Consider the following 27,843-nt stretch of genomic DNA (forward strand, 5'->3'; position numbering starts at 1 on the left):
AACTTGTATAGGTCTAGAATACAAGTATGAACTCAATTCTAAAACAGAAAATGCACAAAGGATCAAATATCAAACTCAGAAAAATTATATGACACCAAAGCAAGAAACAACAAAAATCAATAAAAGTACTACAAGAAGTGATGACAATTATGGAAAAACAAGACTAAGACAAAACTTGTATGGATTCAAAAAGGAAAATACTCAAACATATGATAGGCAAAAGAATTAAAACAACAAGCAAACTCAAATAAGCCTAAAAACAGAACCAAAAATTGCAAGAAATTAAAGAGCTCTTGAAATTAAAGTGCTACACAACTCAAAAATTAAACAAGAACACACCTAAACTCTTGATACCACATGATGTGATTCCAATAGCAAAGAAGAGAATGATTCTTGACATTCTTAGGAATCAACTTGAGTTGGACAATAGTTAGGCACTTTTTCTTAGAATTGGATCAATGTTCTAAGTCAAGAACTCACCAAAACTAGCACCAAATCCAAACTCATATGGAAGTTCCAAATATTGTCAAATTGAACCGATTAAAATGAAAGAAGAAGCAAATGCACCGAATAGAATTAGCTTAGAACTGAAATGAACCGAACATAAAGGCTAGAAATGAAGAAGAACAACAATGAACAGCAAAGAAACCAAGGAACTGAACCAAAACACATAAGAACTGAAAACTGCCGAACAGAATTTCAAGAACAACAAGCTAAACATGAACAAATGAAAAAGAAGGAAGGAAGGAGAAGAGAAAGCTCATCAAGATGGATGTATGGTTGGATGATCACACCACTAGAAGGATGGAGACTCCTAGATGAGTGTGCAAGCCGCCACTTGAGGTAACCATGGAACCATCAAGATAAGACTAGTGAAGAAGGCACAAAGCTCTCCAATGCTCTCTCAAAATTTGAGTATAGTTTCTTTAGTCTAAATTCAAATCTGAAATGTACAAGGGAAGCACCTATATTTATAGCCTAGAGGTGCTGAAAATCAAACTAAAAGAATTCAAAATTCCCTCCTAAAAGCTACTAGAACCGACGCCTAAACCCATGCATGAGGAAGGTGTGACCTCTTCCTTCACTTTGGCACCTCCTTATTTACACCTACAACTATCTACTAACGCACCCCCCTCCTAAAGCTCCTAACTAAAGACTAAAAGATGCTTTAACAATAGAGGTTTCTAATGTTTCCCTCTAAGCACCTTCAACCAAAGAAATTACAAAAAGAGAAAATAATTGTCCCCTAGCTCCTAAAGCTTTGAACATGCTTCTTGTAAGCCTTTGAGGTGGGCTTTGACCTCGATGGGCGTCCTCCATTTGAGCCTCTACCTCTTCTTGATCTTGTTGATTGGCCTCCATGTCCACTTGAGCTTGATCTCCATCATAAACACACACATACACATCCACAACTTTGAAAACTTCAAGGTTGAGCTATGAGCACATCAAATCCATCCACTTTAGTCGATATAGCTTCTTGGAGAGGTGTTCAATACTTGCTCCTTGAGAGGTGTTTAATTCTTTGCAGAGAGAGATGGAGAATACTTGTGTACTTGAAGAGGTGGAGAATACTTGTGTACTTAAATAGGTGGAGAATATTTGTGTACTTAAGGCGACTGGACGTAGTCCTTATGTTTGGGTGAACCAATATAAATCTCTGTGTGTATTTTTCTCTATCCTTTATTGATGTGAGTTGATTTTACGATTGTTCATTTAGGTGACACTTTAGATTTATGATTGAGATTGTTAAGCAATTAATAGTGAAAACCTAAGGAAAATCCCCACTGGACATTAACTTAACCAAGTGGTTAAGTAGATGTGAAAGTTCATTTCACAAAGACAAAAGGAAAAGACAATTATAAGGTGATGATGATGACAATATATGGTGCGGAATTAAGCAAGGAAAGCAATAACAAAAGGAAATTACCGAATAGAAACAAGGAAGCAAAACAAGAACATATTTATGAATTGAAATGGAATGATAATGGAATGGAAAAGATGAAGGAAAATGAAGCTTATGAGAAATGGAGTTTGAGAAGATGAACACGCCACTTGGATGATGCAATGACTCCAAGATAAGTGTTGGAAGCCACCACTTAAGAGCTCTCAAATTCTCACAAGATAAGACTAATGACTAAGAGAAACAAGTCTCACTAGCATCTCACACAAAATGTGTAGAGTAACTTTTCTCTATTTCATTTAACTTGTAAAATACACTAGGTAGGCCTCCTATTTATAGGTGAAGGAGTCTTAGAGAACAAGCTAAAGGGGTAGGATGGGAAAATGGAAAAAATGGGCAGCCTTAGGATTTGACTAAGTCAATCCCGCGTCCTAGGCTTGTCCTTCTAGAAACTAGGTCAAAATGTCTTCAAATGGGCTAGAAACAAGCTAAAATGCTACTCACACCCCCTATTATGCTAAAGGTACTTTATTCTAGCCTATATTTGCTATTTGGACCCCCAAAGTGAGCTCAATTATTTACAACATATTTGTAATCATTAAGAAGACCAGCAGGAAGAACTTTAGATGCTCTGGTCATCCGTTCAATTCTCCCTCTAGTGAGGTCTCTACTTTGAGATGACTTCTCTTTAAGTACTTTAGCATCCTTGGTCATCTCTTTGTGGACTTGATTTGTATCACTTATACTTGTTTTATCGTGTTTGATAAAAAAACAATTTGATTTCAGGCTCCATTCAAGACTCTCCCCCTTTCTGGAGCCAATTGTACCTACATTCAATCTATTCATGATCTTATTAAAAATATTAAAGTTGCAATGAGCGCCTAATCTAGTTGTTAGAGCATTTAGTCTTTTGGGTTGAGTGTGAAATCTTTTCAATTATTCATTTTGTGAAGTTATATTAGTGTGAGCTTTTCTTTGTATTTTTCTGTGTTTTTCTTATGAGTTCTTAATCTTGGAAGGAGGTTAAGAAGGTATAAAAAGGTGTAAATACTTGTTGAAACTTGAAGAGATGATAATACTTGTAATAACGAGTTGGTTAGCGAAAGCTTTTAAACAATTGCTTAAGGAGACTGGATGTAGTTTGAATTTGGACGAACTAGGATAAATTTTGTGTTGATCTCTCATTACTTTTGTTGTTGCTTGTGTTTTAATTCTTACTGTTTGAAAATTTGTTAGGAAATCATACTAAATGATCTATTAAACAATCATACTAGACAATTTTTTAGACGTTTAAGACTTTATTCAACCCTTTCTAGAGTCCAGTGTACATTCATTTAAAACCAAAACCTTAATATATCTTACAAATAATTTTATTTTTTTATTTAGTTCTTTATTTTACATTATTAAATTATGATTTCATTGTTATAACTACAAATTATACATCAAGAATGTCAATTACTAATGTAACAAATTATATAATCCATAAATATAATTAACATACATTTTATATTGGATTACATAATCCAAATATAATAAATATCACTAATTAATATAATCTTTATATTAAAGCATGAGTATCTCAGACAAACAATATCTTCAAATATATATGAATTATCAAGTCTTTCTATTCCTAGATATAAATTCAAAAGAATTATCAAGATGTTCTTGGTTTAACTCAAATCAAAACATTGGAGAACAATTAGATTTAATTTGGTTTATATAAATATAATTCTAAATACAAAGTTTAATCATTAATGTATAGCTAATATTCGAAATCAGTTTATAATCACTCTCGGAATTATATTTCTTCCTTGAAACATTAAAGCACATGTATTTTCATAAAATCGGTTATGTATTGTATTTCAAATTAATTTGCAAACACATTCTATTCTTGATTTGAACAATTCATTTTGATTTAATTTATTTTCAATGAACTCACGGTATCAAAACGAGTTTAGAAAACATTTGATAAGCATTTGATCATGTAAGTAATTAAATTATTGAGTATGGAAACTTCCCTATCAAATGATTATCCAACACGTGATCGTCTGTCATAATGACTTGATCATCGTCTATCACATTACAGAGTTTTCATCGTCTAGAACTTGAGTGTTAACTCTTTCTAATACTTGTGTATTGGTCCATGGAGTTCTTCTGTAGAGATCTTCTACCATGCTTGGTGAGACCTTCGTATAACTCTTTCATCGTTTGCTCAACGTCTAATGAGTCCTTTGAGACATCGTTTTTCATTTGTATTGCTTAGCCTTGCTTTATGAATTCTTCTATGTGATTTGTCTAGTGAGTTTATTTGACTTCGTATGACGTTTTCAACTAAGACTATGTTTACTCTTTTCATTATCTCTCATGGATATATAGTATTTGACAATGTTAAATACTTGGGTAAGATAATCTTTTTCTTTCTTGGACAACATCTGTTGTTTTGGTAACTTTTCTCTTAATATTGTTGGATATCATATCACATCTTTATAGTTTTCTGTTATCATCAATACATACTTAAAGTATCTTATCATGAGATCATCTAGGGAGTCAAGGGATCATCTAAAGTCTTCACAAAAATATGATTATTTATGGGTACATATGAGATATGTAGTAGATATAATAAATTAACTATAAATAATATTAGTAACGAGATTGAAACTAGATGCAAAAAGGAGAAGTTTAGATATTCACAACACATGTTGGGATTGAATCACTTTGTAAATATCTTTTGCTATTGTTATTTACAAATGCTTTGTTCTTCAAGTTCACTATTCCTTATGGCCAAACCAAGTTAATCCCTTAATCATGATTATCTAGAACAACAAACTATCATAATCAATCCCCTGCCTTACAATTAGCCCGTTTTTGCATTAAGATAGAACAATTCAAGCCAAATACTCAATTTTCTTCCCATACATTGACATACATGGTTGATTTGAAATAGTTAAGAAAATGAATGTGTTTCCTAACATCATCCAATTTCCAAAATCATGAATGGTGATTCCTCACATATAAGCATTAAGCATTCAATCAAATCATAAGAATTGAATTTAAACAAACATTCATAAATAAAAACAACTTAAGAAATATTATATTGTTATTCAATCCCAACAAGATAAATTTAGTTACTCATGATAAAGTATACACAGAAACTCATACATGAGTAACTTGTAACAAAGGACAAGGAGCCTTGATTATTGCTTGCCAGTTGAGGTAGTTTTCCTGACTTTAGTACACATATGTTTGAACCTCCAAATGAAGTACCAAGACCTTTGTATTTATAGAATTTTAGTGAGGAGTTCCTTCAAATCAACCTTTCGCTCAGCATCAAGCCGATCCACTCAGCGAATTGGATTTCTACACTTTTAATAAACCTTTTGGCTCAAAGTCTGTGATGGGCTCAACAAAATCTAAGGTTTCGCTTCAAGTTTGATTCAGCGAAATCATCTTTCTTAAGCATGAAGAAACTTTTTGGCTTTGGATCCGCTTCAAGCTAAACTCAAGCGATTTGGATTTTTCCTACTCTTGAAGAAACCTTTTTTGCTCTGGATTAGCTTAAAGCCAAGCCTAATCGAATTTAGACTTTCTTGCACTTGAAGGATTCTTTTCTCTTAGTGCCTCTTGAATTCAATCAACCTCCCAAACTCTACAAATGAGATTATTCTCTAGCTTAGATTCGCTCAGCGCATTCCTCCACGCTCAACACTTTCCTTGACACTCAACGCTTTAGAGATTCGTTATTTCATTGTTCTTTGTTTCTAATACGCTAGGCTAAGGGAATTGGTCATTCTGCTACTCCTTTGTTTTGTTGCAGTTTTCTTCATTTTCCTTAATGTTTCCTTCAATTAATACATTCCTTTATCTCCTTTTGGTCAAGCATGATTATTGTGTAAAAAGGCATCCTTTTCATGATATTTTACATACAATCCATTCATTTCCTAATTTGATATGAAAATTAAGAATATTCACCTAGAGAGATATAATATTTGTTGTAACTTGAAGATGTGAGAATATTTGTAACGAGTTGGTTAGTGAAAACTCTTAAATAGTTGTTTAAAATGATTAAACATAATCTATACTTGAGTGAACCAGGATAATTTTTATGTTTCTCATTATTTTGTTGTTTGTATTTTAATTCTTACTGTTTGACAATATGTTAGACCATCATACTATATCATCTATTACTTACTAGAGAATTTGTTGACATTTAAATCTCTATTCAACCGCTATCTAGAATTAACTACACCTTCATTTAAAACCATAACCTGAAAATATCTTTAAGTATAATTTTATTTTGTTATTTAGTTTTTTTTTAATTATTAAATGTATGATTTGATTGTTATATCTACAAATTATACATCATGAATGTCAACGTAACGAATTACATAATCCATATATATAAATATAATTAGCATACTACTCTGGATTTCATAATTCAAATATAACAAATCATATTACTTTTATGATCTAAATTTTACAAAAGAAAAACAAAACCCGTGCGTGGGACTAGTTTTCCCAGAAAATAAACAAAACATAACGTAAAATCATAATAAAAATTGAATCTAAAATAAAAATCACTAAAAATAAAATAACAATAATATCCAAATATAAATAAAAATAAGATCAAAATATACTTATATTTAATATTTATCTCCACAAAATCATCTTAACACATGAATATTTTTAGCTCGTGAAATAAAAGTGAAAATATATTAAGTGAAAACATTAATTTATTTTGACATTGAATTATTTTTTGTTATTGTTGTTAAATTAAAAATATGTGCGCCTCATTCTGTTTTTATAGTTTAATTTCCTAAATTTAAAATTTTAACTTTAACCACTTAAGTGCACATCTTGAACTAAATTAGTCAAATCTTGCATTTATCATTCTCATTTTTTCAACTTAATGATACGTAACAAAGTACCAAAAAAGGTGACGTTGTCAACATTGACACCATAACGCAAAACCAATTTTTTAACAAACTAAATAGAACCTTTAAAAATTCAAGAGATCTCATAACAAAACTATTGTTCTTTTGAAAGGCATACCCTAAGCAAAGTTAAAATTAAAATAAAAGATTAACCTTTTATTATTGAATCTATTTTTAATATCCGTTATAAAAAACAACTCTGCATAATATTTCTTTTTTCCTTTCAAACTTTTTGTAACGAATCCTTGAATAACTCTTCCCTATTGCCATCTCTCCTTTTATTCTCCTTTCATGTCATTATCCATATTTCTTTTTATTCATGTACCACTCTTTTAATTATCCACCATGTTTCTTTTACTTAAAAAATAAATAAATAAGAAAGAAAGAAACAAAATGATAAAGGAACCCACCACCACCATTCCCCCTTTTTAATTATTATAGTGATGACTTGCCCAAGATTGAAGGGTGGTCCTCTCCATTTTCTTTTATTTATTTATTTTACGTGGGACACTCTGAAGGACCACAAAGCTAACAAAATGAGTATTCATCTTCTATTTGTGAGCCATAGTTTAAATATTTGCAACCTGCTTAAGAAAAACAAGTAATGCCCCATAACAAGTACCATATTTGGTTATATCACAGTACTGAAAATTGATTATAGTATTAAAAAAATGCATTTTGCAAATCTGTTCTGGGCTAGCAAAGTACCTTATTGTTCAGGAAAATGACGTGTTTGCCATTCTTTTTTTTTTTATCAAAAAAACTAAAGACAAGAATAATTATAATCACAATGAGAAGCCAAACATCTCTCTCATGCAACATGGCCTCAATCATTAAATATTATGATTGTGTTTGATGAAAGCATAGTTAAATGAAGAGTTTAAACTAATTTCAAGTGGGGTCCAGTCACACTACACCCATGTGATTTCATTAGGGGATTCATTAAAATACAATTAGTCCAACAACTTCTAGTTCAAAGTATTATTATAAATTTATAATACAAGCGTTGGCATGCCCAAATAAAATGATACACAATGTCTTAAATATTCAGCGACGTACATATATAATAATATTATTATTAATAATATTAATAATCATAATACTAATAATGGTAATAAAAGAGTAATGAATCCAGCAACTTACTTAACCCATTATGATTGACCATAGGAGAATTATAAAATGAAGATTAGTTATACCCTATAGATACATGTGTTTGAGAGAATTTAGGTGACACGATCCTACAAAAAAAATTCAGGCTATCCTTCGTAATTATTCATAAGAGTAAAAATAACGAGGAATTCAAAACTCCAGCAGTTACAGAATTTTAGATCAGATTCATTTTCAATTAGATTTTAGCATAGATTTGGGATCCTCACTCTTTCCATCGTTATATGAGAGAGAAAAGATGATCCAAAAGTATTGCCGCAACCAAACACTACACTAGTATCTAGAGTAATTTTCAATCTCCTGAGATCAGCCGTGACAAATGGCAATTAACTATGACTTCTTTGTGCAGATTTACTAAGTAATAATAAACAAATTAAGGCATTTGATTGAAGTAGCAGGCTCTTAACGAGACATAAGGGTAATGATGCAAGTGCAAATGGGAAAAGTGTCAATGCTATGAAATGTAGAATAGAAACACTAATACCAGATTCGGTTCATAACTAAGTTGTGATGAACGGGTGATCAGATCAGTATTCAGCAACCACAATAAGTATTCATATGAATTCTTCTAGGGGAAGGGTATGCAGACAAAATGTATATCAAATGGAAATTTTGCAAACTACCAAATTAACAGAAGAAGTCACAGTGAATAATATAGGGTGCTGTTCATGAGCTATCTAAAACTACATGAGTAGTTTCATAGAGCAAATTGACCTAGTAGAGAGAAAGAGAGACTTTATCAAGGATCAAACAAAGCCTCAACTTTACAGGCTAATTAGTGTTACTTGTCAAGCATACAAGAAAAGTCCATCACTTTAGGCAATAAAAATGGGGCAAAATGCATAAATAAAATGCCCATATTTATAGAAATACACTAAATATCATAATTCATAAATTGGCATTCAGTTGCTAATTAATATGTTCACTTGCTTTACTGAAAAATAAATCCTAAAAACAGTTCATTAGCATAGAACCATGGCCAAGGCAAATTGAAGCAAGAAAGATCATAAAAAGCAGTAAGTTTTGAAGCACCTTTGAATTTAAAAATTAATTGGTAGTTCAAAGGTGCAAAAAGGCTCTCGTCAGCATCTCCAGGTTGAAACTGAGATGAGATCCTTCCTTTGCCAGCAAAGAACCAGGGAAGATTGTCTTTTCTCAACATGGAATCCCTTACCTGGAGTCCTCTGCACCAAACACTCTGCTTGAGATTCTGTAAAGTTACTAAAGGCCAATGGTGAAAACCCAGATGACATGAGAAGGTTTTTCCAAGAAAGTATTCTTTCCTGAAAACCATGTCGGCCCAAAACAAGCTTCTCCATTGCTGGTTGAAGATAATACTTCTCAATCATCTGAAGGACATCTGGGTGAACATTAACGGCATCAAGTGATTCAAGAAGCCCCGAATAAGATTGAAGTGCAAAAATCAGATGCTGAGGAAATGGTGCATCAGTTCGATCACAACTTCTATCCAATGTAACCACAACTTTTGGCATGAGCTGCTTCACAAAGCGAAGGGCCAAAGGAAGATATGATGGGTAGCTTGAGAATGAGCCAATAGGCATGTTAACCACTACAGCTTCACAATCACGAAGTGGCTGGGGCCAGGAAGCAGAATTTAAAGACTCAAAGCTCAAAATCTCAAGCTCAAAGGACATGTTTATCTCGCCAGCATATTGCTTCAAATTCTCCTGAGTGAAACTGAGCTCAATTTCATCATGGTGGGAGGGTGACAAAAATGCTGTGATCCTGAGTTCAGGTGCACCTCCATTTCTCAGTGCTAACTCTTGCATGAAAGAAGACCACTGCCCACCAAACCCAATATCAAAATCTATTATGTGAATGCGATCAAACCCTTCCACAGCTTCAAGCAGTGCTTGATTACAAGTGAAATTGGCGAACTGCAGAACTGGGGAGATTTCTGAGAATGATTTGTAGGCACCAATTTTGAGCAGAAGGCCAGTGGGTGAGAAGGTCATAGAACTGTTGTTGGCATTTGAATGAAGTCCTAATTGCAAGGCCTCTTTGAAATAAAAAGCAGCCCTCTGAAAAGGCTTCCCAAAGGGGGAAAGTTGGTGATTGAGCCGCGCCAATATCCCGTGCGCGAGTTCCAGATTACCGGCATCGATCAGCTCTGCAGTCTTGAAAAGCTGTTCAGTTATAGCCTGTTGAAGCTGGTGGGTTGCCAAATCTTCACCGCTGGGGCTCGCCATTTTCTGCTTTGGGGCCACCACCATGGATGGCCTCTGAAGCAGATGGTGAGGGAGCAGTTGAAGCTGCTGTTGCTGCCTCCGTAGTAACAGCTCTTGGCCAGAGTCCAAAAAGGGTGCCTTAGGAACCTGATAATTTGGGCCACAATTGAGGCGTTTGGCCGGAGGCTGTGGGAGAAGCTGATGATGTTCTTGCAACTGAGCATAAGTCAAAGGCAAAACCGAACCTGGGTTTGCCATAAACTGAGTTTGATTTTGGTTCAAAAAAAACTGGGGATTGAGAACTTGCAGCTTCTCATCCAGAGGCTCTATTGGTGGATTGTGTTGTTGATGTGGGTGAAGAACACCCTGAGGGAGTGAAACGGGTGAGAGATTTCTAGCCGAATCAGGGAAGGCAGGGTTTGGCAGATTCACACCAGAAGCAACTCTGGAAATATTGGAGCTAACGTTAGTGTGGGAATTGAAAGGGAAGTCGGAACAATTCCCAGGAGCAGAAGGGTGAATGGTGGTCATAAAGTTGACACTGGGAATGGGATCGAGAACAGAACTTTGATCCAGCAAACTAAAACCGACTCCAACCCCATTGAACTCAACATCCTGAGAGGCGCTTCCACCCTGCAAAAGCTTGGTCAATCCCACAGAAGGGTCCTCAATGTCTCCCATAATCAATTTCAAAATGGAATTATCTTGACCTGATGACTCAGACAACACACTCTCCCAATCCTCCATTCCCAGCCCACATCTTCCCTGCCCAACCTCTAACCCTGCTTGAGGTGGGTTGTTCTCCTTCTCAGTCGAGACCTTCGCTGCCCCAGCGCCGGTGGTGCTATCGGTCGAGCCGCAGCCTCCACCGCAGCCGCTGCTGGCGCGTGAGGAAGACAGTGTAGAGGAGGATGTGGGAGGGCTTGTTTTCCTTTTGAGGTCCAAACCAGAAGTGGGGTCAATGCCCACATAGCAATAGTTTTCCCTGTGGGGATTCCACCTTTGCAGAAATTGCTCTTGCTGTGGGAGTAACAGCGAATCTGAAACAGCAACACCACCAGAAGCAAAATCTAACACCCCGTTCCCTCTAAATTCCTGAAAGGGTAGGGGCACGGCCTTCATCTAAATCAACCCCAACAAGTTGGTAGAAGAGTAAACTCCACCCCACAAAAACCACGAAATTGGTTTTTAGTCAAGGACTCGGTGCACAAATTGATGACCTCAAAATACCAAGTAGGAAATTTGTGGTGAGAACAAAAGACAAAGATCTGAGCTTTAACACCCTAGTTGTCAAATACATGCAGTTTAGTTCAACAAACCCATTTCAGCAACAACAAACAAGAAACAACAAACAACTACAACTACAACAATAACAAACACACCTCACCTCATTCATTCTCCTCCTTCATCTTCTTTCACTGCACAGCTTCTTCTTGTTTTTCTCCAATATGTCTACTTTTTTTTTTGTTTCTCTCTCTTTTATGTGATGGTTCAAAAACCCATCTTTGTTCTTCTTGTGATGTGCACAGTACAAAAAGAAAAAAGCTTTAAATGGGTTTTTCTTTCTTTCTCTTGTCTGTGGAGTACCCTTGTCCTCCTTGTGTTTTCTGCTGTGGATGGATGCGTGCAACATATAAAAGTGGTAAAGTGCTCTCTCTCTCTTTCCCTCTTTCTCTCTCTTAAATTTTATGCTTATTAATATAATATTTATGTGGCTTTTGTCTGTAGACGTTGTTATCTCGCATGGTAGGGTCTCTGTCACACTCTGTCCCCACTCGCAAATGTAGTGCGCACAATTTATAGTTTTGTTTTGAGAAAGGTGTATGTTATATTATCTCTCTATTTGTTAACATTCTGTTTTTTTAACTATTTTTTTAAATCTTATTAAATACTTGGAATGTTATAACATTCTATATTAAATACTTATAACCAAGTTTTTTTTTTATTTTAAAAATTGATTCCATAATGTGATGTAAAAACTAAAACTGCTCATATTTTTATTACATAATTAAATGAGAAAAGTAAAAAATATGTCAATGAAAAAATATATATTCGAATAAAAATACCTAAGGTTAATGTTTATAAAATTACATAATCTCTTTAATATTGCATAAATTTTTAAAAATTCATTACTTGTATGTTTTTATATGAACTACTATAATTATATTTAATAATTATTATCTATTTTCCTTTTTTTTGTAAAATAACTTTTCCAATAACTATATATTTCAAGAACAACGATTAATCATCTTCTAAAGTCTTTAATCAAATGATACGTTTTTAAGAAAGATAAAATATAAAATCAATAAGGGAAAATTTGAAAAATATATATTTCTTAAAATATCAAAATAAAATATTACTATTTAATTGAAAAATATATATTTTTATGTAAAATAATTATAAGTTTTATACTAGTTTTGAAGAAGTTTTAAAAGATTAAAAATTGGCATAAATTTGGAAATAGTACATTAATAATTAGTGAAGATAGAATTTATTTTAGAAATATAAATTTTACAACTGTATTTATCAAATTAGATTCCTTTATTCTTGATGTTTTTAGTAAATTTACCAAAAAAAATAGAATTAATTATGATGTTCATATCTGATATGTGTATAGGTTCACTAAAAAATAATGTAATTGTATAGATTAAGAAGGCATGTATAGTACTGGAACTGGTAGTAACAATTGTCTTTGATCTCTCGGTCGTTCTCCTTTGTCTTTTTCGTACTCACTCCTACTTACTCGATCGTTCCTCCTTCACTCCTTTCGTACTCCTCAGCTCTTCAACTCTCGATCGGGAGTAAACCTGTAAAAGGTTCTCTAACGATCAAGTAAGTACTCTCTATTAAGAGTGTATGATTAAGGGTACCTTTCTCTTGTATAAAAGTCTTGTTTATAGTGTTTAGTAGTGGGCTATTTCATTCATGGGTCATATCTGGTGCGTATATTCAATAAAACAGTATTAGCTTATTTATCTCATAGTTCCTGGATTCATCGGGGTGCTATCCAGATTTATAGGGGTGTTACCTTGATTTGTAGGATGTTACCATACTTGTCGTGTGTTCTTTATTTGTTCTTTAATGTAGTCAATCATCCGGTCGGTCGGTCATCGAGGCCGAGTGATGTGGCTCGTTTGTCTCTGACCAGTACAAATAGGAATTCAGTTCTCGTAACCCAATTTTCCTTTTTAAAGAATAAAACAAATGAAAGTTTAAAAATAATTAATAATGAAAATAATAATAATAAATCTATATTTATATTTTGTTTGTGGATTTTAAATAGTTAATTTAATAAAAATAATTTAAATAATAAAATTGTAACATCCTTATTTATCACGTCTAATACTATATCATGCATGCAATATCTAATTAAATATGTGTAACTAAGATGAATTTCTCATGTCAGAATTCTACTGACCAACATACACATACATTTTGTTGGGAATTAATTGATAATTGGAATTGAAACTGAAATCTCTTTATTAGAAAAACTGTACTGATACAATACAAGCAATGCTATTTATAGCTGTTAAAAACAGAATGAATTAAAAACATTCTGATAATAGAAATATCTAGCTTTAAGTTTTGGATAGTTAGAGTTAACAACCTAACTCTTTTTATTTAGCTTATTTCAACACTCTTAAGCTAAATTCTGCAACACTTCTAACTCCTAACCACTCTCTTAGTTCTTCAAATCTGTCTAGTCTAAGTGGTTTGGTGAAAATATCAGCCACTTGCTCCTTGGTGTTGCAATGCTTCACTTCTAGCTTTCCTTTTCCAACTTGTTCCCTTAAGAAATGGAACTTGGTCTCTATGTGTTTACTCCTCCCATGTGAGATTGGATTCTTTGCAAGGTTGATGGCTGATTGGTTGTCCACACAAAGTTGCACAGGCTTCACATGATCCAACTTCAAATCATCAAGCACAGACTCAAGCCAAACACATTGACAAGCTGCCTCTGCTGCAACTATATACTCTGCCTCACAAGATGAGAGAGCAACTACAGTTTGCTTCTTAGAACACCAAGAAATTGGTGCTTTCAAATATTTGAAAAAAAATATCCATAGGTGCTCTTCCTTCCCACTTTATCACCACACCAATCTGAATCACTCCAAGCCTTCAAACAGTCTTCAACTTCATTCAAGCTTACTGGAAACAGTAAGCCATACCCTGTTGTCTCCTTAAGATACCTCAATATGTGCTTTGCTGCTGCCATCTGAGGGGCTCTTGGATTACACATGAATCTGCTTATTAGTCCAACTGCATAGCTTACGTCACGCCTGCTGTTGCAGATGAACCTCAAACTTCCAACAATCTGTTTAAACAAAGTACTATCTACTGCAATCTCCTCCAAGGCTTCTGTCAGTTTCAAATTTCCAGCAGTAGGCACCCTACCTCCATTGCATTGATCCATATTGAATTTGTTGAGCACTTCTTTAATGTACTTCCTTTGATGCAGGATAATACCTTGATCTGTGTATACAAATTCCATTCTCAGAAAATAGCTAAGCATTCCCAAATCTGTCATTTCAAAAACAACCTTCAATCTATTTTTGAATTGCTCAATCTTTGTCATTGAGCTCCCTGTGATTAACAAATCATCCACATATAGACATACATAGATTAAGCTTTGACTTTGTGACTCTCTTACATACACTCCATATTCTACTGAACACTTTGTGAAGCCTAGCTTGAGCAAAAATGAATCTATCAGTTTATTCCACACTCTAGGAGCTTGTTTGAGTCCATAAAGTGCCTTCTTAAGTTTGAACACTTTGTGGCTGACATCCTTTGCTTCAAAACCTGGTGGCTGAGTCACATAAATCTCCTCTTCTAAAATTCCATTCAAGAATGCAGATTTAAAATCCATTTGATAGATTTTCCTGTTTCTAGAACTGGCCACAACAATCACCAATCTAATGGTTTCCAATCTGGCCACTGGTGCATAGACTTCAGTGTAGTCTATTCCATGTTTCTGCATAAAACCCTTAGCAACTAATCTTGCTTTATGCTTGGCTATGCTGCCATCAGACTTGAGTTTTATCTTGAAAACCCATTTGACATCAATTGGTCTTTTTCCCTTTGGCAAAGCCACTAATTCCCAGGTTTCATTTCTCTCCAGTGATTCCAACTCTTCAATCATTGCACTCTTCCACTTTCTATCAACTATTGCCTCCTTCCAAGTGATTGGCTCAATGTCTGCCACAAATGCTAAGTGAACCAACTCTCCTTCATCAGTGATCAAATTATCACTGTTAACTTCATGACCTGTTCATCTAGAAGAAGGAAATCTTTGCCTTTGTGATCTTCTAGATTCTGGCTCAACTATATTTTCATGTTCTTCATATTGCTGTTGTCCACTATCTTCTAAAAAACAATGAATCTGTTTTACATATTTACTCTAATTCCAGGATTCATTCTCATCTACAACAACATCTCTGCTGATGAGAATTTGCTGCTTTACTGGGTTGAACAACCTGTAAGCACCTGTTGGATGATATCTAATTAAGATAAGAGCTTCACTCTTATCTTCCAACTTCTTCCTCTTTTCATCTGGAATATGCCTATAGCACAAGGAACCAAATATTTTCAAATGACTAACAATTGGTTTAAGTCCAGACCAAACCGTTTCTGGTACAGCTGCCTCCAATTTTTTTGTAGGACACTTATTGAGAATATAGGCTGCAGTGGTGACAGCCTCTCCCCAAAAGCTATGAGGCAGCCCCTTGCCTTTGAGCATGCACCTTGCCATATCAAGCAAAGTTCTATTTCTTCTCTCTGCAATTCCATTATGTTGTGGAGTGTAAGGAGCTGTAACTTCATGTTCAATTCCTTTTGCAACACAAAATTCTTCCAACTCTTTGGAATTGAATTCTCCACCTCCATCAGTTCTGAAAATGGTTAAGGCATAGCCTGATTGCCTTTCAACCTTAGCACAGAATTTTACTAATCTTCCAAACACCTCACCTTTCTCCTTTAATAGGTAAATCCAAATTTTTCTAGTAAATTCATCCACAAAAGTAAGAAAATACCTATTACCTCCAAGTGAATTGCTATCAAAAGGGCCACATACATCTGAATATACAACCTCCAAAGGCCTCTTTGCTCTTTGCAGTACTGATTTCTTGAAATTCTTTCTTGATTGCTTCCCAAATAGGAAACCTTCACAAGTCTTATGAGATAGGTTGATTGGTGGCAACCCTGTGACCATTTGTTTACTGCTCAGTTTGTTCAAACTCTTGAAATTCAAATGGCCAAATCTGTAGTGCCACACCTGATTTGTTTCCTCCTTATCCCCAATTGAAGACAAGCATTGTGTAGTTGATGTATTAAGGTTACTCTTAAAGGTCCTATTTTTAGACAAAGGTGCCTTAAGAACTAACCTTGATTTCTGATCATAGATCTTGATAGAATTCTGCTTCATTGACATTTTGAATCCCTTTTCCAGTAGGTAGCCTAAGCTGAGAAGATTATTCTTCATTGATGGCACATATACGACATCATTCATGCAGCCAACTCTTCCATCTTTACAAGTGAATCTGACCTTGCCAATTCCTTCAGCAGAGATCATACTATTATATGCAAATCTCACACTGTTTTTTACAATAGAATCAAAATCGATAATCCACTTCCTGTTGCCAGTCATATGATTGGAACAGCCTGTGTCTAAGTACCAACTTGAAGCATCTTCATCCTGATTTGTAGTGGCCATTGATAACACTTGATCTAAATCAGAGTCTTCATCTTCTTGAGCTAGATGTGCCTCATCTTTCTTGAAAAAATTTCCAGTGTTGTTACTGTTATCAGCTCCCCAACATTCAACTACAAAATGACCATACTTTCCACAATTATAACACTGCAGTTTTCTTTTATCCTGGAATTTCTTGGATCCATGATCTTGACTCCCTCTACCAGCAGCCAATTTCTGCTTCTGCACACTATTTTGACTCTAGTTCTGACTGCTTGAAGCAGGCCAGTCACTTGATTGACCTCCTCTTCCTCTTCCTCTTCCTTTCTTTTTCCAGCCACTTCTTCCTCTACCTCTGCCAGCAGTTTGAGCCTGGAAAACTTACTCTACTACGTTTTCTTGAAAGTAACCGTTGCTCATGTGCTTCAAGAGAATTTTGGAGTTCTTCTACTGTCATTTCATCAAGATCCTTGGATTCTTCAATTGCCACTACAATGTGATCAAAAGCAAGAGTCAAAGTTCTAAGAATCTTCCCACCACCTTTGAATCAAGCAACTACTCATCACAGCCTCGCATGGAATTTGCAATTGCTTGGATTTTACCAAAGTAATCACACACTGATTCTTGATCAGTCATGGACAACAATTCAAATTGTCTTCTGAGTGATTGAAGCCTCACCTTCTTAACCCTACCAGTATTTCCATAGGTCTGTTCCAGTATGTCCCAAATATGCTTGGCAGATTTAGCTTTTGAGATTTTCTGGAAAATGGCAGCTGAGACACACTGATGCAGTAACATCCGTGCCTTGCAATCAATCTTTTTATTTTCTTTTGATTGCTTCTCAGAATTTTTCTTCTGCTCCTCTGTTTCAAGCTTGGTTGAATCTTGAAACCAAATCTTGATAGCTTCTTCTAATTCTTGAAAACCAAGAATGGCTTCCATCTTCACAATCAAATCATCATAATCCTTCCCATCAAACACCGGAAGACTCCCTGGAACCACACCAAATGCAGCCATGACAGCTATCACCTATAGTAGTCAACCTCCAATTCTTGGCTTGCAAAACAGCAGATCCTCCTCTGCTCAAAGTTCCAGCAGCAGTCTTACCCTCACTGCCAGGAAACCACACAAGTCCCCTCCCTATGCTCTTGATACCAATCTGTTGGGAATTAATTGATAATTGGAATTGAAACTGAAATCTCTTTATTAGAAAAACTGTACTGATACAATACAAGCAATGCTATTTATATCTGTTAAAAACAGAATGAATTAAAAACATCCTGATAACAAAAATATCTAGCTTTAAGTTTTGGATAGTTAGAGTTAACAACCTAACTCTTTTTATTTAGCTTATTTCAACATTTGAGTCAACATACTTCTTTCTAGACGAATCTCAACACGGTATTTTCTTTCTTGAAAATACTATGTCTCGATTACAATTTCATATTTCATATCTCATACTACACATAACCAAACCTTTAAATCACACCAAAGCTTAGACATTAAACAAACCAAAATTATCCAAGAAATCACATAAAAACATAAACTAAATGATTTTCAATTAGATATATAATTAAATTTTCACATAAAATTTAATTAAAATAGTAAAAAATAATACACCAGCCATTCAAAAGCAAAAATTAAATTTGAAGTGTTTTTTTAGCTTTGAGCGAAAATGGGTCTCATTCGAGCAAAAAATCTTGTCGCTTGAGCAAAAATGAACCTAAAAATTTCACCTCAGTGTAGCAAGAATCCCTTTCACTTAAGTGAAAATGGACCCGAGAGCACCTCATTTTTCACCACATTTTTCACTTGAGTGAGAATTTTTTTTCGCTTGAGGAAAAATTGGTCTGAGAGCAATTCAATTTCCAATGTCCTAATCTAGCTTGAGTGATGATCTTTTACTTGAGAGAAAATCCCTCGCTAGAGTGACAAGGGAAAAATAAAAATTCATCAAACTGGTATCTTTCAAGTTTTCTCTAAAAAATTCAACATCAAATCTATATTTTCACAAAAATATCAAATCAAAATAGATACCACTTTACTCAGTGTTATTCAGGCACTCTCATTGAGCTACTATGTTAACCGATATCTCTCTCTCTCTCTCTCTCTCTATATATATATATATATATATATATTTATGACTTTAAACCAAATTCATTCAAAATTCAAAAACCAATACTCAGTAATCATTACACTTCAATTGAGTCATATAAAAATTCAAAACAAATTCATTGACTTATTCAGATCAAAATCAATTATGAAATCTACAACATCTACCATGTCTACAATTCCACATTTCAATTTCAATCAACACTCTAATTTACACAAAAACAAACAACCTTGCAAGAAAATTTGAAACTAATGACCACGTCACCACTACATCCAAATCTTCTAACCTAAGGTTCTTTTGAAAAATAAAACTAGCTTATCTTACCTGACTTTGAATAGGTGTTCTCATAAAAATCTATAATCCTACAGAACCCAAGGATAGCTTAACATGTACCACAGTTTTAATCAATGATCTAACCATATCACCAGGACTCTGAACTAATAGAGACTAATTCTTAAGCTAAAATCATCACATGTAACAAAACTAACCAAACTAACCTACAAATTAAAAACTGACTTAAAGGAAAAAAGAGCACAAATGAAATTACTCTAACTAAAATTTCGATCAAGCAATTTTGTAGTAATCGTTGCCAAAAGTCCATTGGTGGACACTGATCATGAGTCTGATGACGAATGGGGTCGCTTTCTTCTCTCAAAAAATGCAAGTTCCGCCATCTGGGCCTAGCAAGTAGCAGAATGATGTTCTAAGGTTCAAAAAGGTAGAGATAAGTCAAAGGAAGGAGAAAGAACGTTTCTAGAGAGATGATGGTTCTTTTAAAATAAAACTTGAATAACTGATTTTTCTATTTATATACTTTTTTTACTTGAGTAATAAAATATTCTTATGTCATTTTAAATATAACACTTATATTCTAAAAATTATTTCTAGATCCTTACATTCTACCCAACAAGAAAAAAAAATCCTTGAAAGTTGACTTACCAACAAAGAGGTAGGGATAAGTTTCTCTCATGGTTTATTCCATTTCCCAAGTTGAATCACCAGATTTATCATCCCACAACACTTTCACCATACATATGGTCTTGCCTCTAATTTGTTAAGTCAGTTGATCTTCAGTCCCAACTGGTTTAGGCTCAAAGGACAAGTTCTCTTTGATTTGCACATCATCCACTTCCAACACATGACTAGGATCTAGGATATACTTCCTGATGCAATCTTAGCTTGCATAACTTTGTGTCTTTTGTTTTATATTTTTGGGGTGCGAAATTTGGTGGGATTTGGTGGCTTAAATGAGTGAAAGAAACCATGAAGTATTGGTGTATGAAGAATGATAACGAAGCTTAAGAGAGATTAGGCCAACTCCTAAGAGGTTCCATGCTAAAACACTTACAAATAAGGCTAGCAAGGAGTGAGCTAAGAGACTAGTTGAGGTTGAAATTTGGCAGCATTTCAATAGTCTATTCAAAGTTGATTTACAAGGGGGGATAAGCCTTATATTTATAGTGCTATAGGCATCCAAGGTGCAATCTTTAATCCTAAAAACTCTTCACTCATAAAAGGACAAATGGCTTTCTCTAATTGGAGCAAATATTCTCAAATTAGAGATTGACAATTGTGTTCTTCTAATTGGAGAGAACCCTCTTCATTTCCATGAAGATAAATGGTCTTTTGGCATTGGTGGGAATCATCTCCATTAAGGGGATGACATGGGGACCTTCATGCCTTCCTTGCCACTCCATGCTTTCTATTTTCTCTCCAATAATTTATTTGTGCACCATAGATAGTCTAGAGTTGCATTGGGTCCAAGGAGGCCCAATTATAACTCTGCTAGACTCTTTATTTTTCTATTTACACCTGTTGAAGATGGGAAGCTTTGATGTATCAAATCGTCATGAAGCCTGAAGTTGTGGTGTGTTTTAGGTTTAGGTTTTGTTATGAGGTTTAAAATCTTTGTAAGATCAGTCTTGATTCTTAAACAAAGCTTATTTCAATCTATTTTAAAGATTTAAAGTGTTTTTCCATGCAAAGGGAAAAACAACCGATTAAAGTTTCGAGATAATCAGTTGTTTGTCACTTAGCTGGCAAAGGTGTTTTGAAACTGTTTTTTGAATCAGTTGTATAACTGTCAAAATCATTCAACCGGTTAAATCGTAGTTTTAACCGATTAAATATAAGTTTTCATAACAACTTTTTGAAAACCTGTTTTAACTGATTTGGTTGTTCAAATCTGCCTTCAACGATAGCTTCTCAAGTAATACAAAACTAGTCTCCTTTCAAACGTGAAAAGATTGATGAAAAAGAAAAGTTTGATACTCTGATTTGAGATTGATTTGAGAGATTACCAATTGTTTGTGAAAAGGTGTTTTACCAAGTTTTTAGCAAGATTGCTTTTGAGCTTTACTGTGATTCAAGAACTGACCAATAGGGTTTCTGGTGTACTGTGATTCCAGGTGTTTTCTACCCTTGTTTAGGTTCTTGTAATTGTTCATATTACTCTCTGTAAAACTGTTGTAAAATCCTATAAAGTCAGTGTGATTCTGGCTTGAGGTGTTGGCTGTGTGCAAAGAGGGTGAGTAGGCTTTGTGGGATTCAAAGTCACCTATTTGTGTTGTGTGTTTGTAATCTGTGATTGGTTACATAGTGAAATACTCAGTGGTTTGACTGAGGACTGGATGTAGCTCTGGGTTAGAGTGAACCAGTATAAACCTTGTGTGTAATTCTCTCTATCTCTTCTCTCCATAACTGTTTGATATTTTCCGTTGTCATAAACAACTGGTTAAATCGTCATTTTAACTGATTATAATTTTGATATTTGTTTCTGTTTGGCAATTTGATTGGCTTTCTGAATTTCTTTTCTGAGTTGATTGTTAAAGTTTCATTCTAAGCAAAGTATTTGTGAAAATATTTTGTAAACAATTCACCCTCCCTCTTGTTCTAGCCATCGATCCTAACAACACCCTACTCTAATTCGCCCAATACATGGCCCATGAAAATTTACCCAAAACATGGCCCAAATATGATGGAGATCAAGCTCAAGTGGACATGGAGGCCAATCATCAAGAGCAAGAAGAGGTTGAGGCTCAAGTGGAGGACGCCCATGGAGGTCAAAGCCCACCTCAAAGGCTTACAAGAAGCATGTTCAAAGCTTTAGGAGCTAATGGACGTTTATTTTCTCTTTTTGTAATTTCTTTGTTTGAAGGTGCTTAGAGGGAAACATTAGAAACCTCTTTTGTTAAAGCATCTTTAGGTCTTTAGATTAGGAGTCTTAGGGGGGGGTGCGTTAGTAGATAGGTGTAGGAGTAACTAGGGAGGTGCCAAAGTGAGAGAGAAGGTCACACCTTCTTCATGACCATAGTTGGCGCCACTTTCATTAGCTTTTGGGGGGGAATTTGAATTTAATTTGCCTTGCATTTCAGCACCTCTAGGCTATAAATTAAGGTGCTGCCCTTGTACATTTCAAATTTGAATTTTGATTAGAGAAACTATACTCAATTTTTGAGAGAGCATTGGAGAGCTTTGTGCCTTCTTCACTAGTCTTATCTTGAGAGTTCAATGGTTACCTCAAGTGGCGACTTGCACACTTATCTTGGAGTCTCCATCCTCCTAGTGGCGTGATCATCCAACAATTCCTCCATCTTCATGAGCTTTCTCTTCTCCTTCCTTCCTTCTCTTTAATTGTTCATGTCTTAGCTTGCTTCCTTTGAATTTCTGTTCGACATTCTTGTTGTTCTTGCTGTTCTTGCTTCGGTTTTGTATTTCTGTCGTTTCATTCTTGCTTCTTTTTCATTTTATAGCTTTTATGTTCGGTACATTTCAGTTTTATTCCATTTTGTTCAGTGCATTTGCTTTCCTTTCCATTTTAATCGGTTCAATTTGACAATAATTGGAACTTCCATATGAGTTTGGGTTTTGGTACTAGTTTTGGCGAGTTCTTGTTCATAGAACCTTGATCCAATTCTATGATAAAGTTCCTATCTCATTTCCAACTCAAGATGATTCCTAAGAATGTCAAGAATCATTCAAAGTGTGCTAGTGGAATCATATCAAAATACAAGCCCAAAATAAAGCCTATACTACTCTATACAATGTTTATAAAACTAGAGAAAAAGGGAAGAACAAACAACAATTGAGTTGCTTCTTCTACTTTCAATCTTTTTAGCCAAATGTTTTGAGCCTATAATAGTTTTCATCAACATATTTATAGCTCTTAAAACTAGCCGTTCTAAGCAGTCAATCATGAGCCAAAACAATTTTAATCCAACTGAAAACAAATCCAACAGGTTTTTGAAAAGCTGTTATGAAATGTGACAATCAACCGGTTGAAATGTCGTTTTAATAGGTTGAATTGGTTAGACAGTTAGTTAAACAAGTCAAAAATAGTTTTGAAAATCTTCAATCAAGCTAAGTGACAAACAACCGATTATATCATAGTTTCAACCGATTGTTTTTCTCTTTGCTTAGAAAAACACTTTTCTCTTTTAAAATAGATTGAACTAGCTTGTGCAAAGGAATGATCTTTACAAGAATTCTAAACATCCTAGACTAAGCTCTTAACCAAAAGCAGCACAACATCAACCTTCAACACAGATTTGAATCATCAAAGCTTCCATGTTCTACAATCTCCCCCTATTTGATAGAGACAAATCCTTGGAAAGCTTTTTGGAATGTTCTTGTTTAGAATCTTGTTTAACCTGCATTCACAAGTAAACATAGAAATACAGGATAATCTATTCCAGTTAATCAGGCACCACAAACTAGTTTCCACTAGGTGATTTCCAGTGAGGAACATCAACCAAATCAATGTGAACAACTGGTTGAAAGAGAGAGTCGCAGTTCTGGAAGAAGATTTGAACAATTCAAAAACTGATTTTGAAAACCTTGAAATGATTTATCAAAATTCTTCTTTCAATTGTGATTCTAGTGTTTGTGAAAATTGTGAATCTCTTCAAAAGAAAGTTTTATATCTTATAAAAATTGTGGATAAGCTTTCTAAAGGGAAGTCCAATTTTGAAACTATGCTTGCCTCACAGAATTGTGTTTTTGGAAAATCTGGTTTGGGTTTTAACCCACAAAGCAAGAACAGTGACTGTTTAAAACCTTTTTCAACCATTACAGAAAATCAACTGATTAAAAAGTCGAAACAACCGGTTGTTTCTACTATATGAGAAAGGGTCATTCTGTGAGATTTTGCAAATTTCGAAAAATTCTTGTTCCCAGAGGCTTGTTAAAGTGGGTTCCTAAGATTTTAAAGGTTCCTAAGGTTGCTACTAACATCATTGGACACAAATTTATGAGGGGACCAAATCTTGCTTCTTAATCTTTTCTTGTAGGTATCCTTGGTAGCCAAGAATTACTTTTGGGCTTGAAGAATGACTGCTAAAGGGAAAAACAACAAGAGTAAAGACAATTTTTGTGCCTTTGAATCAAATAATAAAGGGATCAAGATTCGGTATTTGATGGTTTTCTTTTTCAGGACTTTGCTTCCATAATGAAGAATATGTTGAAACTGGCTTTCATGGATGCAAGTTCTTGTGTTAGAACTAGTGTTATGGATTTTAGAACTGTTTGTCAAATCTGTACATGTGTTCTTAATAGAATAGTTCTTATCTCTCTTCTTTTCTTGGACAATCAATCTTAAGTTCAATTCTATGTTTTATAAAGTGTTTCTGGTTTATATCTGCCCTATTATCATTCAAATGGTGTGTGCCTTAACTTGTATATGTGTTTCTCAGGTTCTGGTGAAGGATTTGGATTTTCTCAGTTTCAAAATTTCTGTCACAGAAAATCAATCAGTTGATTATGCGAAACAACCGATTATTTTAGCCCTGAGAGTACTCTATCTGATTCAGCTTTATTTGTTTAAGCTTTGATTTGAATACTTGATGCTTTTTTGTACCGTTAGCGGTCAAATACACATTTATTGCAATGTTGAACATGGTCTTTCAGAGCAGTTATTACTTTTTAAAATAATATATTCTTATTTGTATTGGAAATCAAAATTCTTTAATGTTTAGTCAAATCTGCATGTGTTTACTGATAGCGTCTGTCAAAACAGCTTTATTGGCTTTGATTTGATTCCCTTACGTTTGAATTTAACCCACTAAATGTCAAATGCTGAGGCGTTTTTTGGAGATGTCTGGAAATATCTATCCAGACTTGGTAAAGTTTTCTACACCAAACTTCAATTTAATGGTGATAATCTTCTCTCTCATGTTAAAGGAGTAGATTTGGAAATAACCAATGAAGTATGGACTGTTGTCACTGGACTGAAGTTTTCTGGTCTAAGAATCAACAAGGGAAACATTGGAGCAGTTGATAAGTTCAACAAGATGCAATTTTATAAAAGCTGTCTCAAAAATCCACTTTTAAGGGTAAGAAGCTTTTCAGTTGGAGGACTGAAATTGAGTGAAAGGCTTATGGCTTTCATTGTCTCCTGGATTTTAACACCAAGGGCAGCAACCATTCAACCTTGTCATAAGAAGATTTGGTGCTGATTTATTGCATCATAAACCAAGTCAAGATAAACTGGATACACATAATCAAGGATCACATGCACAAAGCCACAAGGTTATGTGATTTTCATTATCCCTATGCCATTTTAGTTACTAAATTTCTTCAGTATTTTGAAGTTGACTTAGAAGAAGAGTTGGATGAAGTGGTGAAATCCTCAAGTGAGATTAATAGTGGCTCACTTAGTAAAATGGGGTTCACCAAGATCAATGGCTTTTGGGTAAGTAAAGGTGGTGATCTAGTTGCCTCAATCAGTGAAGCTAAAGAGGAACAAGATGCTACATAGGAGGTTGTTGCTGCTACTACTACTGCAGATGATGCTGGTCCAAGTGAAGGTGTTGGACAAGAAAGAATCACAACAATGTCACCTTTTGAAAGATTGATGATCAACAGGATGGACACCTTTGCTGAGAATCAAAGGAATCTCTATGATCTTTGTGAATCAAGATTTAACAATATGGATTCACGTTTCTCAACACTGGATGAACAAATTGAAGAAGTTCAGAAACAGATTATGGAACTCCAATTCGAAAGGGAGTATAGTTCTTCTTTTTAAAATTTCTGGTTTAAGTTTCTAAACAATTTGTTTTGTTTTTTTTTAAATCTTCCGTTTGTCTATTTGATGAGACAAATAGGGGGAGAAGTTGGTTTTGTAATGTTCTTATTCACTGCTTTCTTTATTGCTTTGAACATTGCTGCTATGAACTGCTTTAACTGGTTTAAATTTGAATTTTGTTAAACTGTTAACTCTGATATACAAAATTTCAACTGGTTATTCCTGCGAAATAACCGATTGTTTATATGTTTTGCATCTATGTATGTGTGCTGGTTTCTCATCTAATTTGGCTAATGTTCCTGTTTTGGAAATCACCAAGAGAGAACTGGTTTCTAGTGCTTATTTGATTTGGAATAGATTACCCTATGTTTTTGTGTTTGCTCATGAATGCAGGTTGGACAGATTCAAAACAAAGAACATTCCTAAAAGCATCCCAAGGATTTGTCTCCATCAAATAGGGGGAGATTGTTGAACATGGGAGGATTGATGTTTCAAATCCACATGAAACTTGAAGTTGTGCTACTTTTAGGTTTGGGTTTAGATTAGGTTGTTTAAAATATTTTTTAAGATCAGTTCTTAATCTTACACAAAGCTTGATCAAACAGTTTTAAAAGAAACAAAGTGTTTTTCCAAGCAAAGGGAAAACAACCGGTTGAATCATCAAGATAACCAGTTGTTTGTCACTTAACTGACTTGAGGGTTTTCAAACTGCTTTTTGAATTAGTTATGCAACTGCTTGACTCATTCAACCGGTTAAATCATGGTTTCAACTGGTTAAATGTGAGTTTTCATAACAGAGTTTTGAAAACTTGTTTTAACTGATTCAGCTGATTAAAACTGCCTTAAACGATTACATTTCAAGTGCTATAAATATAGCCTTTCTTTCAAAGCAAAATATACAATCAAATATAACAAGTATTGATACAGTTTTTGAGATCAAAGAAAGAGATTCGTTTTTGAAAGAAGTTTTTCAAGTTTAGCAAGATTGTTGTTAAAGCTTTGCTCTAGTGTAAGAATTGATCATAGGGCTTCTGGTTTCTGTAATTCCAGGTGTATTCTATTCTTGCTTAGTTTCCTGTAATTGTACTTTGATAAACCTTTGTAAGTGTTGGTTAAATCTTGTAAAGTCAGTGGGATTTTGGCTTGAGGTGTGAAGTGTTGCAAAGAGGGTGAGTGGGCTTTGTGAGATTCAAAGTCACCTCTTTGTGGTGTGTTGTAGTAATCTGGATTTGATTGCTAGTGGAATACTCAGAGGTTGTTCTGAGGATTGGATATAGCTCAGGGTTGAGTGAACCAGTATAATCCGATTGTGTGAATCTCTCTATCTCTCTCTGTTATAATTTGTTTGATATTTGATTTGTTGTCATAATCAACCGGTTATTTTGTATTTTCAACCGGTTGATATTCCTGCTTTATAAACTTCTTATACTTACCTTTATCTTTGTGATATAAACAACCGATTATATCAAAATATCAATCGATTGTTTTACTGATAACAGTTTTAGTAACTCATTTCTTTTGGCTTCTCTAATTCTTCTTTTTGTAAATCATTAAAGAACTTCATTCTTAGTCATTATTTGTGAAAAACTTTCATAAACAATTCACCCCCTCTTGTTTAAGTCATCAATTCTAACAATTTCGAACTCTCCCTGCATAACATAGCTTTGACAAAATCCTCACAAAGTTTTGCTTTATAAGAACCAAATATAATATCATCCACATATATTTGTACTAAGATAACATCAGAATCAACCTTTTTAATGAACAAAGTTTTATCAACCTTCCCTCTTTCATATTGATGGGATAGAAGAAAGTGACTTAGCCTCTCATA

The 27,843-nt window shown here is 34.4% G+C and overlaps 1 protein-coding gene across 3 annotated transcripts; it reads right to left on the bottom strand.

The window, feature by feature from the left end:
* Positions 1–8,841: 8,841 nt before the first annotated feature.
* LOC137823642 (scarecrow-like protein 22) lies at positions 8,842–11,889 on the bottom strand. Of its 3 annotated transcripts, none has more exons than XM_068628857.2 (2): positions 11,575–11,889; positions 8,842–11,470 (listed from the first exon to the last, which is right to left on the bottom strand). In XM_068628857.2, the coding sequence occupies exon 2, from the start codon at positions 11,307–11,309 to the stop codon at positions 9,081–9,083; it is 2,229 nt and encodes a 742-aa protein (XP_068484958.1). In that variant the 5' UTR covers positions 11,310–11,470; positions 11,575–11,889; the 3' UTR covers positions 8,842–9,080. The 3 variants fall into 3 exon arrangements, with proteins under 3 accessions (XP_068484958.1, XP_068484959.1, XP_068484960.1); XM_068628858.2 differs by having other exon boundaries at positions 11,570–11,860; XM_068628859.2 differs by having other exon boundaries at positions 8,842–11,407; positions 11,575–11,796.
* Positions 11,890–27,843: the final 15,954 nt, after the last annotated feature.

This window comes from Phaseolus vulgaris, chromosome 8, assembly GCF_051622355.1.
Source record: "Phaseolus vulgaris cultivar YP4 chromosome 8, ASM5162235v1, whole genome shotgun sequence".
In the NCBI taxonomy this organism is placed as follows: Eukaryota; Viridiplantae; Streptophyta; class Magnoliopsida; order Fabales; family Fabaceae; genus Phaseolus; species Phaseolus vulgaris.